Raw genomic sequence first — 16,608 nt, 5'->3', positions numbered from 1 at the left:
CAAGTGACTTTTTTCTACGTTAAACAAGTGCATTCCTTATAGTTCTGATATCTCTAGTTGTGAGAGTTATAGCACAAATTTCTAATTTTCTTCTATTCAATATTACATCAATTTTTTTATTCATATAAATAATGATTCAGTTCGAAATATCCGCACCGGGCAAGGTAATTTTACATGGAGAACACGCGGTGGTATACGGAAAAACTGCTGTTGCGGCCAGCTTAAATTTACGTACTAAACTCAAATTCTCGGAATTAGATTCGAACAGGAAGTTTATCGAGATAAACTTCCCTAAAGTCTGTTTGTACTTAAAAATATCTTTGGATGAATTTCTAGAATACTTGCAGCCTTCTTATCCGATTAACGAGAATACTGATCAATTACTTGAGCAAGTCCAAAAGTTTGTTTCTTTACAACAATTTACTAGCAAGTACGACGGTGAAAGGTCACAGAAGTTAAGCTTACAAGCGGTACTATATTTGCTCGCTTATATCGCCTTCGAAGAACAGATCCAAATTAAACCTTTCTCCATACATTTAATTACGGACTTAACGGTCGGTTCGGGTCTGGGTAGTTCGGCATCGTTCGCAGTCTGTCTCGCGGGATGCTTCCTCCACTGGGTACGTCTACTGAAGGGCGATATTCATGATACATTTGATCTAGATGATCTTGAAAGGATCTCGAAGTATGCACTGAGCTGCGAGCAAATTATGCATGGTTCTCCATCTGGGATCGACAACAGCGTGTGCACATACGGTGGGGCAATAGAGTTCCGACGTGGAGAACCGGTGAGTGTGTTGTCTAATATGCCAAACTTGAATATCCTGTTGGTCGACACAAAGGTCACTCGGAATACGAAAGATCTGGTGAATCGAGTGCGGGAGCGAAGAAAATTACATCCAGCAGTCATCGATTCGATCTTCGACAGCATTGAGACGGTATCAAAAACGGCTGTTCAAGTCTTCGGTGAAATATATAATGCTCAGACAACCAACGATGCGGCTCTCCTAGATTCAGGATATGAAAAATTATCTGTAAGTCTTACATACGAACTTCAATATTAACTTAAATATATTTTGTTACATATTTCAACGTAATTATGTGCGTTTTTCTTGTACAAAAGATTCATGTATATAATTATTCGCTGAAAATTATATAATAATCATTCTGTTTAATATATATTCATATGTTTTGCAGTCTCTCATCAACATTAACCAAGGATTACTTAGTACATTAGATGTATCACATCCTGCCCTGAATAACATTTGCTCAATTGCACAAAATAATTTATTAGCTGGAAAACTCACAGGTGCTGGTGGAGGTGGATACGCATATATCTTATTACCGAATACTGAAAACATAATTGATACGGTTTTCTATGAAAAATTAAGACAGTCATACCATGTCATATCAACTAGCTTGGGTGGCAATGGAGTGACGATTGAACGTAAAATACAGAATTAGTATTAGGATACAACATAATATAAATAGATATTGAGTTATTATGAAATTCTCTATTCTTTTTTCATATAGAATCAAATAAGATAAATCAATAATATAAATCTTATTGATAATGATATTATAAATGGGAGGAAAGAAGAATAGAGAATTTTATAATAACTCTATATATTAAATAATAAAGCATGTATCAATAAGATAAATCTAAAATAAAGCATGTATCTATTAAATATATATACAAATTATTACATCATAGATGGGAAGATAACTATGAAATATTCTTTCGCGCTAATATAATATATAACAATATATATTGTTGATATATATATATATATATATCGGATGTCTATATATATAAATACTTGTAAATTATCGTTATTGATTTGCGCGATACACAAGAACCGATCCGAGAGGAAAAAATATTCTCTTCATTTCGTTTATATTTGGATTTTTGGAGAAATAGAAATTTTTCGTCCAAATTCATAAAAAATAACAAATAGAAGCATAAATATCATCCTGCTTCGGATTCAGCTCAAGCTCTAGTAATTATATGTAATTTTTAATTGAATTAAAATTATAATAATCAACACTGCGAATAAAATGTTTATAAAAATAAACAAAAATAACACTATCTTCTGTGTCAAAATGATATGAAAATGACTTTGATCTAAAGTGCGAGTATTGCGTTTTACGATGTATCTAGATATAATAATCAGAGTATCAAAGTATATTTACATCTACTTCATAAATTATTCGTTCTGTTTGAAACTATAATTTGTATCAACACAAGTTGAGGTCATCACAATAATTGTTTCTTAAGTAGAACAAAATTATAATGTTCACACGACTAGTTTGCATTATCAAAATATATATAAAAAGTTATATTTATTTAAATTAAAATCTGATGATAATTAATCGTATCTATTAGAATTCTATTAATAGTTAAGAAAAGATTTTTTATCCAATGCGTAATACATTATCTTTTCCTATTGTCAAAAATTGCAATATTTGTGTTAATGTTAAATTATTGTTAAAGTGAGTTACTTTATACAGTAAATGTATTTATACTAATGTAAGAGCAAACATTAGAAATTAAATTTCAAAATATGATCTAAAGTCACGTCGCTACTTTTACTTTTACCTGGATAAATTTACTATTGTTCTATTGAACGGCATAAATTGCCATTCATTACAAGATGGTCTGTGTCGGAGGTGCTATCACCACTTGGTTCTTCCGTGTTGCGCGTTACATTAGGTACCAGTTGCTTTTCCTCCGACTTCACTTCGGCTATCCACTCGTTTATCTCATGAGTATACATCTTTCTCTGTAGAACTTCTCGCGTTCGCGGTCGCGATCCGATAAACAAGGTGCTTCCTCCAACGACCAAAGAGTTGCGCAGATTTTCCAAAGTTTGAAAATCTTCAATTATGCATTGCAACTCGTTCCACTTTAATTCTACTTCCTCGTGGAGCATTTTTTCTTCTAAAGAATAGAATATACAAGAATACATATTATATGAGTTATAAAATTTTTACGAGAAAGAGAGAGAACTTTTTATATTGCTAAAATATATTTACCGTCGTGTTTTGAAGTCGATTTTTTATATTGTATTCTAAATCGAAAAGCTTCCAAGAAACTGGATACTACGATAGTCAATACGATCATTGTCACTAGATAAAATATCATAAAGTATATCCTTGTATACATGCCAGCGGTAAATGCATATGCGTTCATTTGTATAAACCAATTATTAACAACTGTTAATTCGAAGAGTGTCATGCCGCTTGCTAAAAGATTATCAAAAGTATTAAGATAGTAATATCCCAATGCTGAACTACCATTGATAGAGTACTCATAGAAATCTTCGACGGTTGTATTCCTATTGAAAATATTTGTAAAAATTAGTTAAAAAAGTATCGAAGGAAAAAGACATAGTGCTTAATTCTTTAAATTATTATAATTAATTTGGTACTGACTTGCAGCAATTCCGCATATCATATCCGGCAAACAGCTCCATCCCGATAATCGCAAAGAAGTAGTACAAAACCAACATAACGATCGCTGTCGAACACATCAGGGGAGACAGAATCACGAGGGTGCCGAAAACATCTCTGTAGCGTTTCTTTATCTTGAATAATATCAACGTTCTGAGCGGCCGGAACATGACCAGGAATGTAACGGAAGGAAATAAAATAAGACCGCACGCGGCAACAAGAGTCATTATTGATGTTCCCAAGTCAAAGAGATTCCATCCTGAGCTCAGGTAACATCTGATACCGAGAGCTAATACTTTCGCCAGTGCTTCAGCCACAAAAACTGTAAATTAAAAAAAATTATCTGCAAATTTCTTTTCTCTTATACGTTTAATTTTATATTTTAACAGGGTCTTTTTTCACTTACGTCCCCCAAATAATAAAGTATCCCAACAGGCAGCAAACCCATGTGCAGATTCCTCAAGACTGCTACTCGGTTCTAAGATTCTTATAATCATGGCAATACAATTGCCGGTAATAATAACACCTGGACAATTATATATTACAAACAATGAGAAAGGAGATGTTTCTCGCACGAGTATCAATTATTATATTTGCACAAGTATTATTTACTTACACACCAACGTTTCGAAGTAGGGCCATTTGATAACAGTATGGGCGCCTGTGCACAACATCTGCAGGGGCCACCACCTCGTGGCTCGGTACCACGGTATATTAGAGTATTGCAAATCCCATTGAAGTGTTGTAGCATCATAAATTGACAGAAATTCCTCAGAATTTAAGGCGCCGCTACCAGATGCATTCATATAGCAAAACATTAAAACAATGTCTCGTGTGGCTATAAATAAATGAGTATAAGATTACAGATATAATTACATTACTTATCATTACCTTTTTTCTAAATATTCGTTACAAGATGTGAAATTTAAGCTGCGTATTGAGAAAAATAGTAATAATCTCGAATACGTACATTTGTTTGGAGTGTAATAGCGCATTAAACCTTCAAACTGACGGAATCGCATTTTGTCGGGATCCTGTTTGGAAACCAAGAGCTTAAATGCGTGTTGACATGCTTTTCTCTTATGCAGGAACAGTTTCTTAAACTTGTCGCGTTCACGAGACGTGAACGTTTCGTTTACCACCGCCAACATTAGATTCATCATTACGTACAACATAGTGCATAAATAAGATACAAAGTATATCGCGTACCACTTATTTTGCGAATACGACGGCATCATTACATCTGGAAAGCTGTACATTGCATTAATATTAGTGTATTCTTTTTAAATTAATAATTACATCGGATTATATATTGTCTACTCACTTAGCAGTGGTAAGAAGGACAAATAGACTGACAAAACTATCTTGCAACGTGGAAAAATTCCTGTTCATTTCACTGAACAGGTAATAGCCTAATATAGTATATACAATAATCAAGAAAAAAAGAAGACCCAACATATCTAAGATAGGCGGTAGAGTGAGAAGTATCTGCCTTATAAATCTCCTTACACCTCCGCAATATTTCGTATCTATTAGGAAGATAGGTCTCAGGGCACGCGTTACGCGGAAATGCGAGGATTGCCGTACCAGAATTGTCATAGCTTCGAGAAACATGATAATTAACGTGATACACTGAAATAGAAATTAATGAGATATTAGCAAAGTCAATAACCTGATTTAATAATTGACAGTGTTTGTTGTTTTCTTTCGAAAGAATTGTGCGTCATCTCCTTTCATTTGAATTTCATAAAGAGTTTTGCGACATGTCTGACATTGTACTCTTAACGTAATAACTCATTATGTAAGTAAATTAATCGTTATATTCATTGTTCTCATTATTCATCTGTTATGAGTGACGCGGTTGTTGATCGTTAATGAATGTCTGATACTCTTATATCATCGCATATTAATTTGCAAGTGTACGAACGGGTGACTATTTAGATGATCTGATTATGTAAATATTTTGTTTTTTATCGCATTTTTTGTAATGTGTTTTCTGTAAATATGTTAAACTATTGTCGTATCTTCGCAAAAGCATATAGATCTCAAATAATGTGTTTCTTACTTTCAGCATTGTGCGTTTATGTTTTAACATAGGAGCCCAACCAGTCCATCTCAGCTTTAAAGCTAATTCCACACCAATAGTAATTAAGGCAAGTAATTCTACTGAACCATGTACCCATACTGGTACCTGAAATAAAGCATATAAAAATGAGAAATAATGATAAAAAAAAATTACATTTAGTCATTTATTTGTCTGTGACATACTTTGAACAGTGGGAGGGCAGGTTCTTCTACAAATGCAAGAGATAACAGAATCATTGAAGTCAATAAATCCAATCCATTGTAGCAACTGTTATGGACTAAGAGATATGCTGGCAAATCCTCAGGATGTCTCGGATGAGAATCAAATTTCTCATTATTTCTACCTTCCTGAAAAAAAATTTATACATTGTTTTGATAATGATCAGATATTGCAATTTAATATAATTTAAGCTCGTTTACACAGATACATGCAATTAAGAACAAAATAAACTATACATTTCTGTATTATATAACATACATTATGTGTATACATAATGCTATACATATGCTATAGAATACAATAGATAGCCTTGAAAAAAATAATTGATCACTCAATTATCTGCTCATATATGTACAAGCATGTTGCTCATATATATTATGTTACTAATAACTGCTATTGAAATATAGATATATAATCAATACATAGTTACCTCTAAAAATATTGCAGCTTCATGATAATTCATTTCCCAATGCATGTCCACATCGAGAGCTGCGTCGCGCGTAGTAAACATTATATTATCAGTCATACTTCCGGCCCCTGTTTCACCCGTTTCGTATTTACAATCCAGCTGATTAGTGGTATTAGCATTGTCAAATGAAGACCTTACATGACTTTCCGAAGAAGGCGACGACAGTATAGAGCCATATTCTGTAAGAGATATAACATTTTCATTGGATCATCTCAATACGACAAGTTTGTAGCATACTTTTATAAATAAACTTTCTATAAATAAATGTCTTATTTACAATTTAATAAAATTTTGAAATATTTATTAAAGAAATAATTTTAAAGACTATACTCATTATGAGCGAAAAGCTGTAAATTTCGATACCAACTAGCAGAGTCACAATTGTCAATAGTTGCTCTTCAAGAAGAGATTGTCACTCAAAAAGTAAATATCTTCCCTGTCAAATGTACAGTTAAAGCTTGCAACGTTGCAGTCATTCGTGATGACATTATCAGTGAGGGAGTGACATTATCTAAATTGATTTAGGATAGCTGAAGCTCTGACTCACGTCGACTCGAGCCATTGGAGATCTCTTGGTCGAGCGGCAGACCAGTCTCATTGTTGAATCGCTGATAATCGGCAGAATGTTCACCAGGTCGAGACGAAGACATTGGAGTCGCGTCGTACAGCTGACACGCACTGCACCGTACTTCCTGTCAGCGAGTCACGCTTGACAGATCCTGCTCCGACCTTCAGCCGATTCAGCGAACCGGCAAGACGTCTCTGCCGCGGGACGACGTCAGACTCCGACTGAATGACGCGACGCTTGCAGAGATGTATATATTAGGCGTATGAGCGAATATGCGATATACATAATTCACGCTACTGCTGTTGATACTGAAGCGCATCGATGTCGACGATCCTGACATTTTATATATGAATGTGTAATCGCGCTCTCTCGCTCTTGCATACCTTTAAATGAAACAGATGTATGTACAAGATTGAATGACGAACAAGAGAGAAAGGAACAAAGCATAGAATGTAGGCGCATGCGTGAATTCCATCGCTGACTTTCACTACATATTTACAGAAGTGTTCTTGATTTAAAAAAAAAATTAAAAGCTACTAGCGAGTCTCTTCTAATTCCAGGAATGATATCACACCGTGAAAAATCACGTAATCTCACAATTGGATATGCAGTAACAAAGTTTCTCGCGCCATGCAATGAGAGAAATACAAGTTTATGTTGTCTTCGACGAACAAACATTGCTACATTTCTTGTGGCACTTATATAAGATTACGTATAATCTGAACTCACTCAGCTGACTGTATGCGATCATACACACTCGACTGATTCTTATCAGCCAATGCTGAGTGTAAGCATCTTAAATAAGGCAGTAAAAATTATAATTATGTTTAATCATAAAAAATAATTACTGAACTCAATTAAATAAATTAAACGAGCACGCAAATAGGGATAAATAGGAATACTTTTATAAGTAATAATTAATACATTAACTATAAGGCAACTATAAAGTAAAAGTCTAATAAGTTATTGTGCTACATCACCATAATAAAATATAAAATATCTCTTTTCCCAAATGCATTCATTATAACTTTCTAAACTCTGCAGATTGCACATATTTCTCTAAAATCATGCGCGTAAATTACATTTTATACAGATTTGAAAAGTGTCATGTCAAAACTTATGTTCCAAAAATTAATAAAATTGATTTTAAATAGCATACAAATTTTTATCAAATTTTCGGAGATTGCATTTGTCATAAATCGACAAACTAAAAGTATAGATATTTTTGTCACAAGCTTATAGTTCAAGGTTTTATCAATATAGCATTCCGAGCGATACGATTGATTTATCTTATCAGTTAATAAGTTTCGTTTTCTTTTCCGTGCACTAGTCGAATATTTCTTGTTTATCACGACGTCGTTCAGTTTGTCTGTTCAAGATGATATGCACGAGGTGATGAATTAACTCCTTCCTACGAATTCGCATTGCTCGTTACCTTTATTTAATTGTCACTAAAGTGTCGTATCTTTAATTGGTTAAATAAAACCTGACCGATTATATAACATCTCTTAGAGAGTTTGTCTGTGAGAAGTTAATGTCAGTAAAAAAAAATATATTATTATAACTATTATATGCTCGTATTTTCTTTTGTAAAAGAAAATAAAGTTTGTAAGTGATATAAAAAAATGATAACACAATTTTGATGTTCGTAGGTGCGCAAAATGTGTTCGGACAGTGATGATCCAGCTTGACCTGCGAAATTTGAATGTTCAGGGCAACGTCTGTCGTGTAGATTGCATCGATGGCGATCACTTTGTAGATGTAATATTAAATGACGAGGTAATCGACGTCAATAATATCTACAGCGATCGACTCGTAGATGAATGGCAGCAGGTCCAGACGGATCGCGATAAGGTGCTCTTCTACATATTGAGCCAGATTGTTTATCCAAACTTGGACACACCGCGAGCAGACAAGTTTGAATCGTTGTACGCTCCGGTGGATGAACATGACATCGTATCACTGAGATGGCAAAAGGGAAAAGCGGTTGGGTTTTATACCGTTAAACCTACAGGTGATTACATGTGTGACATTAGAAGATATTAAAAGATATAAAAAAGTTTACTAGGGCATTTTCAAAGATAATAAACGCGTAAAGTGTTTTCAATCATTTACCTAGGTACGGAAATATTCTCGACGAAGGAGAGATATGTGATGCCTACAGTGGATACGGCGTACATTCGTTCAGAATATAGAAATCAGGGTTTCGGTACGGAGATCCTATCCGACGTGATCGCGCGCTTCCCGAATGAAGACATCGGCTTTTCCAAGCCAATCTCAAGCAGCATGTTGAGAAGTAAGTATTTCAACTCGAATATTGTATGATTTATAATAATACACGTATTTTTTGTACACATAGTCCTGAAAACATTTCTGATGAGTCACAAAGAATATCGATTGCGTTTCTGGGAAATTTCTGACTGCGATATCGGCGTGTCTCAGCAACTGATATGGTGTCGTTTGAAAAAAATGGTAATGAAATAGTATTTATGATAAAAAATGATTAGAATTTATTATAAAAACCATCGCAAAGACGTACTTAACGAGATAATTGTATATATTTTTAATTGTTTTATATGCGTACGTACATATATACTTATTCATATATATATATACATATCAAATTATATTTGTAGAAATATTAAGCAGAATATATGTATATATATTTGAGAATTTATTTTCGCATAATAAAGAACAACGGAATATTTAAATATTTTTGTCTCATAAGTGTATGAAATGCATCTGTATCATTAATTCTGCGAATAAAATACATACCCATTTTATTTCAAATTACTTTTAAGTTCGTTCAACAAGATCGATCCTATAACCATTTTTTCACAGTTTACACAAACTTCAAGTTGCTCATCATCAATGAATTTTGCTGTCACCAATACTAGCGATTTGGACGATAAAGTATGAGCTGCAAATCTGTATATATTTCTTGCATTTAGTTCTCTTGTTAAACTTAATCGTTCGTAGATAAAAAATACATTAAAAACACATATGCTTTCAAACATAATTAACTTGATGATAAAAACTTAAAATGTATGCTTACCGCATGATTTCATCCTCGTTAGGTATTCTTGCGACGTTTGCTGCCTCGAAGACTTTTTGTGGAAGAGCATTTTTGTTTCCAGAATAAGGTATCTTCGCGATATGCTCGTTCATACCTTTCAATTTAGCTTTTTCCGTATTAAACATGCTTTCAGGCAAGGTCACAGATCTTATTATCTCTCCAATTGGTGGTTTAATACTGACCAAACACAAGTGTTTCTCATCATTAATCGCAAAATCAATGTTGAAATTTGCTGGTTGAGTGGAATCATTGAAATTAACTCCTAACGTAGAAGATAATGTGCTGTTTGCATCAAGAATTGGTATTTGTGTAAAATCGTGAATAAACATTCCCTTTTGCAAATTCTGAAAATAATATACAAAATGTTATTTTATTATAATAATGATATTGTATGTTAAATAATATTTAGAGAATTGCTTACCTTATTTCCTATTTGAATCTCTTTAATAACATTATTGCTTTCGTTAGAAAATGTTAACTCGATATTAACCAAACTCGAGCTAACTAAATGTTGCGATCTCGTAAATCTATATTCAATTTTTAAACCATGTCCTATAATATTATTTAACAAAGTAGTCTTTTTCAATGGAACGTATGATGTTGACACTTCTTGAACATTTTCCGTAATTATCGAATTAATTGGAGTAAGAAAACCACCCAAACTAGGCGTCATTACAGGAGTCATTGGAACAACTGCAGAAGATATAATGAATATATTAAAATTTTTTTTAAATTATCTCGAGTCAAAAATCTCGTTAAACTAACCATCATCTAGATCTAATAATAGATCAAAATTGCTTTTTGGTTTCTCCTTCGTTTCTTGTTTGACAACTTTGGGTTTTTCCTCTTCGCTCTCTTGAGTCTCGCTTTCTTCTTCTTCTTCTTCTTCAGAATCTGAATCTTCACGGCTCGATGATTCACTCTCGGATTCGTCGGATTTCGTTTCATTTTTCTTTCCAGTGCCTACCTCAGATTTATCTGATTCACTCGTATATTCTGAAGAATCGCTATCATCGTCCGAAGATTCGTTGGATGAAGAATCGAACGATTGATTATCCGATTCTGAAATTAAAAGTATATGAAAAAATTAAAATGCATGATACACTTACGCATATGTTAATTCAAATAGTACTTTTACCTTCAGCGGCAGTGCTTTCCTCGTCACTGTAGAAAGGTTTTTCCTTTTCCTTGCTCTTCTTCTTCTCCTTTTCTTTTCTACTGTGTCGTTCTTCTCTGTGTTCCTGTGCAATTGGCGGTGCGACATCTCGCACGGATGGATCTTGCGTTACTTCCGGGAATGGTGGTAAAGGTCGATAACCCGCGCACGGCATGTCCAGGTAGTGAGATAAAGTGCCCAATTGATACTCCGAATCTTTGAATCTGGACGTTAATGTCGGAGCCGGTTTCGGTGCAAGGAAAATTCTCTTCGCAAACTGCGGCAACTTCTTCTTCTGGTCGCCTTCATCTTCGAAGATGAAATGCCGCAGAAAACGTGCACGATCTCTGATGTCATAATTCTGATCGTACTTGGCGAGTTGGAAGACGTACTGACAAAACAGTTTCGTTTGTACAGGATTGTTCAAGCATAACTTCACGGCCAAATTTAAGGTTTGCAATTTCACTATATCCTGCTCGTTCACGAAGCTCTTAGCCATTTTTCGGAGCACGTCCGGCGCTATCTTAGGAACTCTGTCAGAGTATTCACCTAGAAGCCACAGAATAGAGGCTCTAGCTTGTGGTACTGTGATAAAATCCATTAATTTCGCCATGTGACCAATTATATCTTTATGCTCATTCGGTTGCGTTTGTAGTAGTTTTTTTATCACCACAACACTTTCCGCCACGATAGCCTCTGTAGAAAAGTAAAAGTTGTAGCAAAATACATGACACAAGATGTGTAACACAGAATATGCAAGTTGAATATAAAAATTTACCATCTCTATTGCTTAACAAAGATACTAATCCATTAAGACATGTATCAGTCACTTCCTTGATGTTACTTGCACATCTACCAATTGCCTGAATGCTAGCACCAACAAATTCCTTGTCACTGCTGGAGATGTATGTTTGAAATTCTCGCAGTATTACGCCGATGCTAGTTTCAGTCGCCAAATTTGTCAATATATCAAGTTTCAAAAGTTTTATGTGAGTAGGATCTGAAGTTCGCACGAAAAACGACTTCAAAAAGGGCTCAAACATTCCCTGAAAAACACCGAATAACGTATAAATATATGCCACATATAATTATTTAATATATGCAATACAAATTGAATCACTACTGATTAATTTATATTGCATTTTAGAGCACTATACTTACATTACCTTTCTTGTAATTGATATGCTAGCAATACAGTGAAGTACAATACTTTGCACTTCTCTATGACATCTTAACAATCTTATTAATGCCTTTGCAGCAGTCATAACTTCGCTTCTAGGTGCTGCATGATGATATAACTGAGCAACTGCCATTACCACAGATGCATTACGACTTTGTAACAAAGGTTTTGTGTTTCTTAACAATAAACGATGATCAGGATCTAATGTAAACTTTGGTTTCTTCGTATTAGAAGAATCGGAATCAGAATCGTAAAATGGTCGATTTTCGTCTTCGTCTAAATTCTGCAAAAATGTTATTCAAATTATTATTTTAATTAATTGAACTAATTATTGTTTTGCTGAAATATCTTTAAAAATATTATACTTACATCTGAATTTGGATTAACAAACTGTGTTCTAGCATATCTAGTGAGCATGTTAACAATAACCACTTGGCCCCATTCATCAACATCTACCAATAAATTACATAATTTTCTATAATTCTTATGGATAAGATCTATTCTTTCTGGACACACTTCCTCAAAAGCCATCACTGCTGAACCCACTACAAGAGTAGTCTTGTCAGAGAGCAATTTTTCCAATACACTTATCAACTCTTCCTTTTGTTCAGGATCCAATGAGTATAGTTTAGGGATAGCGTGAGCTGCAGTCTTTCGTACATATGGTGACATATCGCTAGCTGAATCTTTAATAGCAAGCATAACAATTGGTACTATCATAGAAACTCGTATGCTGGACAATACTCTTAAAGCACTTGCTCTTATTAACTGATTAGGATCTTTCAGAGCTCTTTGAAATGTTGATATGGACAGAAGAGCAAGATCTTGCTGATCCTCTGCATAACGAACGAGATAAACATATACCAGCTTCTTTACTTCAATATTCTTAGATACTACATTTTTTACAACAGCTGGAAATAGTTCCGATGCATCCCTTCCTTTGGCTACCATCTATTAAGAAAATAATAAATTACTATTATTAACATCATCTATTCATTATAATATTTATAATAAATTTATGCAAATATTATTACTCCAATTATACGTTTCATGGCTTCTAACTTTAGTCCATCCTTGTTACTATCCAGCATCTCCTTCAGATCTTCATGTCTAAAACGTACAAAGTATTTTTATGAAATTCTTCATCTCACGCTATACTACATGTAAAAAAATTTAAATTACACAAAGAGAAAAGAGAAAGGTAAAATGTATATAATTCAATGTTCACATGAAGCATAATAAAATTTTAATATGTAGTTGAATAAACCAATTTTCCAATTATCATTTTACGACAAAAGGAACTGTCTTTCATTTCATGATCGAAGATATAAATCAAAGTGAATCAATTACTTCTTATAATCGGAATGGAAAAATCCACCGGAGGCGGGATCTGTGGCGAGATCCGCATCACCCGCACTGGATGGTCTTTCATTGCTGTAAGAACCACCGTTATTTGACAATGTGTTTGCGGCTGCCGTCAACATTCTTCTCCTACAGATAACGTAACAACTTTTCTTTCTACGGGATAAATCTTGAGATTATCCGCGCGTTCGAATATTCGTTCCCCGAGCAACTTTTGACAGCTGTAGCGTTTGACAAATCCTCAGCGAGCAGCCATGCCGTCATCTCCACATCACAACTTTGGCATCGATCTTAAAATATATAGACATGACATCAATTGCAAAAATCGTAATCACATATAAACTAGTCTTGATAGTCAAATCACGAGTTGAGAATATATATAATTATATAAATAATACTAATAATAATATATAATTATATTATTATATATATTTGATATATTTTGTATAATAATATGGATATATTCCAAGTAACAATTATGGAAAAAAGGAAGAGGAATAATTGGATAAAAATATAAAATCGGCTTCGGAAGACAGCAACTTTACCGATCTGTCATCGTAGTTTCGCGACTGACATCTGGTGGCGCCAGCATCGCGCACGATGCGAAAGCAGAATTGGAGAATAAAAGACCCCAAATCTTTCTCGACGGTATTTCTCTACCCGTTCCGATCATCCCTCTCTCTCGAGCATTTTCTGCGTTTCCTCGCCGCAGGTGGGTACGAGCGTTTCTCGCCGAAACACAGTACAAGTCTCGTGATCATATATTTACCACGCCTGCACCTTCTTACACTTTCTGCAGCCGAAATATCCAAGGTGCAAATGGTGCAATGGAATAAAGCGCGAAAATAAGAGATTTCGTTTTCGAAGCGGAGAGAAACTTTTTCCCATTCGAACTAATTTCGACGTAAGGAAAAACGAGCGAGCCGAGTAACTCAATCGGTTATATTCGTCTATTGCGAAGCGTCAATTGTCCCAAGAAAAATGAAGGGCTATATTAAACGTGACGAGGAAGGCAGACCAGTTGTTGACAGCAATGGATTTATTACAATTTCATGCGAAGGTAATGGATGATAAATAATTTTATTTATGATGTATATAATAGACAATTGCGTAATGCTTATTATTGGTTTTACTATATACTCCATATGTATTTTGGAGTCTAGTCTCTAGTTTGTAATCAATTATATCTATCCAATAATTGTTAATTGACAATACATTTGTATATAGATGACAGCTTGGTTTTTCAACTACATTTATCAGAAATTGATGAAAAGGCAGAGCAAATGTGCTTCAATGTCAATGGTACAGATATATATATCGATGTTTATCCATGGGAAATGATTGAGAATGATTCCGAAAATGACAAAACAGATAATGCAGTTACTCCAGAAGAAGATAAAACAATTGTCCCATCGACAAGCAAAAGTGGAAATGCGCATTTTCCTTGGTGTGATGCCTCAACAAAAATCTTTTTGAAAGAATATAAACTCAAGAAGGAAATGGTAAAGAATCGATTACTGAAAAATATGAAGCTTGCGTATCAAGAAATATCCAAAAGTTTGCAAGATAATGGATTCACTGTATCTCCTCTACAAGTAGAAAATAGATTTAAAACATTGAAACGTGCTTATAAAAATATGATAATGCATAATAGGAGGAATGGAAGGGGAAAATATATCTGCAGTTATGAACAGTAAGTTTGTTTCCAATGGATTTTTGTGTGGAAATATTAGCTTGACATTGTAAATTAATATATTAATTATATTTACAGAGATCTAGATGAAATCTTTTCCAAAAATCTTCTAGGTGATGATACAGATATGAAAGATGATTATGCAGAGTCAGAGTAAGTTATAACTTGTTAATATAATTTAAAATTTATTCAATTAAAATTAATTAAAATTAAGCTAATCATAATGTCATGTTTCAAAGGTCTGGAAAGAGTACTAAAAATCATCAACCACAAGCGATTCTTACAAGAAATGCTATATCCAATGAAACAGTATGTAATTCTGGCAAAAATGAACAATATGCCAGATTGGAAGCTCAGCATATGAAGTTAATTGATAATCTGCAAAACTATCAACGTATGATAAAGAGTTTAATCACCAAAACAGACAACAGAAGTAAAACATGCAATGATACACAAAATAAAATCTTGCAAATATGTATGGAAATGCATGATATGCAGAAAGAAGCATATGCTCGTGCGGAAGAACAGAGAGAGAAAGCCAATTTGCAGAGAGAAATAAGAAATAATTTGCTCGAAGAAATGTTAACGATCCTAAGGCCTAAACAGGAAACATAATGCAATCACTGTCAGATAAGCAAATGTGTAATGCCTTGTTTTCATTTTTAATAATTGCAAAATAAATTTATTTATTTTGTTAAATGTAGGGAAATCCTGACATCTCGTTTTGTACATTTTATAAGTTTGTTACAAGACTAACATTCTCTTATCTGGCAACTTATTACAAATTGTAATAATACCTATTACAAATTGTATATTTATGCAATTTTTTTACATAAGTGTAAATAAGTAAATGTACATGTATATTAATATAAAAGTATCAAAACTTATTTTTCATTATCTTATTCAGAACTACATGGAAACAAGAAGATGACAAATCAATGACATGGAAAAGCATGATTCTTACGTTGTTGCATTGTTGATTGACATATAAATTATTAATTTAAGCTACATTAGGAATCAAAAGTTGGAGCTCAAATTCAACTTATTTTTTATAAATCATTCCTCTATATTATTAATATAATAATATATAAAATTAATATTTTTAATATTGTTAAAATGTTTTAATACCTTTAACTCTTCTCAAGAACATTTTGTATGGAATATTCTAATTATTTTGTAACATCTCAGCATATTTTATTACACAGTGTTATAAATTATTTGATTGATTTTTATAGTACGTGAGACACAAACATTAAAATATACGCAGTTTTACATTACATTCAAGGTCCTGCTTCCAAAAGTCGAACATCTGATTGTTATGATTATATTATCTGATGCAATCTAAA

The 16,608-nt window shown here is 33.5% G+C and overlaps 5 protein-coding genes across 11 annotated transcripts; 3 read left to right on the top strand and 2 right to left on the bottom strand.

Moving 5' to 3' along the window:
- Window positions 1-79: 79 nt before the first annotated feature.
- gny (ALG6 alpha-1,3-glucosyltransferase garnysstan) lies at window positions 80-5,881 on the top strand. The gene is made up of 2 exons (XM_029310169.2): window positions 80-1,034; window positions 1,198-5,881. Exons 1-2 carry the CDS (start codon window positions 132-134, stop codon window positions 1,462-1,464), a joined length of 1,170 nt encoding a protein of 389 aa, XP_029166002.2. The 5' UTR covers window positions 80-131; the 3' UTR covers window positions 1,465-5,881.
- Tpcn1 (two pore segment channel 1) lies at window positions 1,054-7,178 on the bottom strand. Its single transcript, XM_029310166.2, has 11 exons — window positions 6,775-7,178; window positions 6,189-6,406; window positions 5,722-5,886; window positions 5,519-5,644; window positions 4,778-5,085; window positions 4,424-4,704; window positions 4,070-4,291; window positions 3,860-3,979; window positions 3,436-3,775; window positions 3,037-3,338; window positions 1,054-2,941 (listed from the first exon to the last, which is right to left on the bottom strand). The coding sequence occupies exons 1-11, from the start codon at window positions 6,875-6,877 to the stop codon at window positions 2,613-2,615; spliced, it is 2,514 nt and encodes an 837-aa protein (XP_029165999.2). The 5' UTR covers window positions 6,878-7,178; the 3' UTR covers window positions 1,054-2,612.
- On the top strand, window positions 6,813-9,508 carry LOC114936845 (soluble lamin-associated protein of 75 kDa-like). 3 transcript variants are annotated; one of them, XM_029310172.2, is made up of 4 exons: window positions 6,813-7,582; window positions 8,448-8,809; window positions 8,915-9,091; window positions 9,155-9,508. In XM_029310172.2, exons 2-4 carry the CDS (start codon window positions 8,473-8,475, stop codon window positions 9,277-9,279), a joined length of 639 nt encoding a protein of 212 aa, XP_029166005.1. In that variant the 5' UTR covers window positions 6,813-7,582; window positions 8,448-8,472; the 3' UTR covers window positions 9,280-9,508. The 3 variants fall into 3 exon arrangements, with proteins under 3 accessions (XP_029166005.1, XP_029166003.1, XP_029166004.1); XM_029310170.2 differs by lacking the exon at window positions 6,813-7,582 and adding an exon at window positions 8,040-8,187; XM_029310171.2 differs by lacking the exon at window positions 6,813-7,582 and adding an exon at window positions 8,040-8,331.
- rb (adaptor related protein complex 3 subunit ruby) lies at window positions 7,179-16,574 on the bottom strand. Of its 5 annotated transcripts, none has more exons than XM_085486642.1 (12): window positions 14,115-16,288; window positions 13,558-13,859; window positions 13,242-13,317; window positions 12,577-13,158; window positions 12,194-12,490; window positions 11,806-12,073; window positions 11,010-11,723; window positions 10,637-10,933; window positions 10,293-10,564; window positions 9,851-10,215; window positions 9,571-9,723; window positions 7,179-9,156 (listed from the first exon to the last, which is right to left on the bottom strand). In XM_085486642.1, exons 2-11 carry the CDS (start codon window positions 13,689-13,691, stop codon window positions 9,576-9,578), a joined length of 3,153 nt encoding a protein of 1,050 aa, XP_085342768.1. In that variant the 5' UTR covers window positions 13,692-13,859; window positions 14,115-16,288; the 3' UTR covers window positions 7,179-9,156; window positions 9,571-9,575. The 5 variants fall into 5 exon arrangements, with proteins under 5 accessions (XP_085342768.1, XP_029166008.1, XP_029166010.1 ...); XM_029310175.2 differs by lacking the exon at window positions 7,179-9,156 and adding an exon at window positions 16,391-16,534 and having other exon boundaries at window positions 9,449-9,723; window positions 14,115-14,362; XM_029310177.2 differs by lacking the exons at window positions 7,179-9,156; window positions 14,115-16,288 and adding an exon at window positions 16,541-16,574 and having other exon boundaries at window positions 9,449-9,723.
- On the top strand, window positions 14,159-16,547 carry LOC114936853 (uncharacterized). Its single transcript, XM_029310182.2, has 5 exons — window positions 14,159-14,281; window positions 14,369-14,629; window positions 14,797-15,262; window positions 15,341-15,415; window positions 15,502-16,547. Exons 2-5 carry the CDS (start codon window positions 14,551-14,553, stop codon window positions 15,875-15,877), a joined length of 996 nt encoding a protein of 331 aa, XP_029166015.1. The 5' UTR covers window positions 14,159-14,281; window positions 14,369-14,550; the 3' UTR covers window positions 15,878-16,547.
- Window positions 16,575-16,608: the final 34 nt, after the last annotated feature.

This window comes from Nylanderia fulva, unplaced genomic scaffold (genome assembly GCF_048542155.1).
Source record: "Nylanderia fulva isolate GAGA-0341 unplaced genomic scaffold, ASM4854215v1 Scaffold11, whole genome shotgun sequence".
In the NCBI taxonomy this organism is placed as follows: domain Eukaryota; kingdom Metazoa; phylum Arthropoda; class Insecta; order Hymenoptera; family Formicidae; genus Nylanderia; species Nylanderia fulva.
The sequence above is the reverse complement of the archived record's forward strand: the minus strand, read 5'-3'. Positions and strand labels throughout refer to the sequence as shown.

Coding starts and splice junctions, on each gene's coding strand:
- gny (XM_029310169.2), top strand. CDS start 132: ATGATTCAGTTCGAAATATCCGCACCGGGCAAGGTAATTTTACATGGA. Junction 1,035..1,197: donor CAGGATATGAAAAATTATCT/GTAAGTCTTACA, acceptor TATGTTTTGCAG/TCTCTCATCAACATTAACCA.
- LOC114936853 (XM_029310182.2), top strand. CDS start 14,551: ATGAAGGGCTATATTAAACGTGACGAGGAAGGCAGACCAGTTGTTGAC. Junction 14,630..14,796: donor TATTACAATTTCATGCGAAG/GTAATGGATGAT, acceptor ATTTGTATATAG/ATGACAGCTTGGTTTTTCAA. Junction 15,263..15,340: donor TATATCTGCAGTTATGAACA/GTAAGTTTGTTT, acceptor TTATATTTACAG/AGATCTAGATGAAATCTTTT.
- rb (XM_029310177.2), bottom strand. CDS start 13,691: ATGTTGACGGCAGCCGCAAACACATTGTCAAATAACGGTGGTTCTTAC. Junction 12,074..12,193: donor GCATATCAATTACAAGAAAG/GTAATGTAAGTA, acceptor GGTGTTTTTCAG/GGAATGTTTGAGCCCTTTTT. Junction 10,565..10,636: donor ATTATTAGATCTAGATGATG/GTTAGTTTAACG, acceptor TATCTTCTGCAG/TTGTTCCAATGACTCCTGTA.
- LOC114936845 (XM_029310170.2), top strand. Junction 8,810..8,914: donor TTATACCGTTAAACCTACAG/GTGATTACATGT, acceptor TCATTTACCTAG/GTACGGAAATATTCTCGACG. Junction 9,092..9,154: donor CTCAAGCAGCATGTTGAGAA/GTAAGTATTTCA, acceptor TTGTACACATAG/TCCTGAAAACATTTCTGATG.
- Tpcn1 (XM_029310166.2), bottom strand. CDS start 6,877: ATGTCTTCGTCTCGACCTGGTGAACATTCTGCCGATTATCAGCGATTC. Junction 5,887..6,188: donor AAGCTGCAATATTTTTAGAG/GTAACTATGTAT, acceptor ATTTTTTTTCAG/GAAGGTAGAAATAATGAGAA. Junction 5,086..5,518: donor ATAAACGCACAATGCTGAAA/GTAAGAAACACA, acceptor TTTCTATTTCAG/TGTATCACGTTAATTATCAT.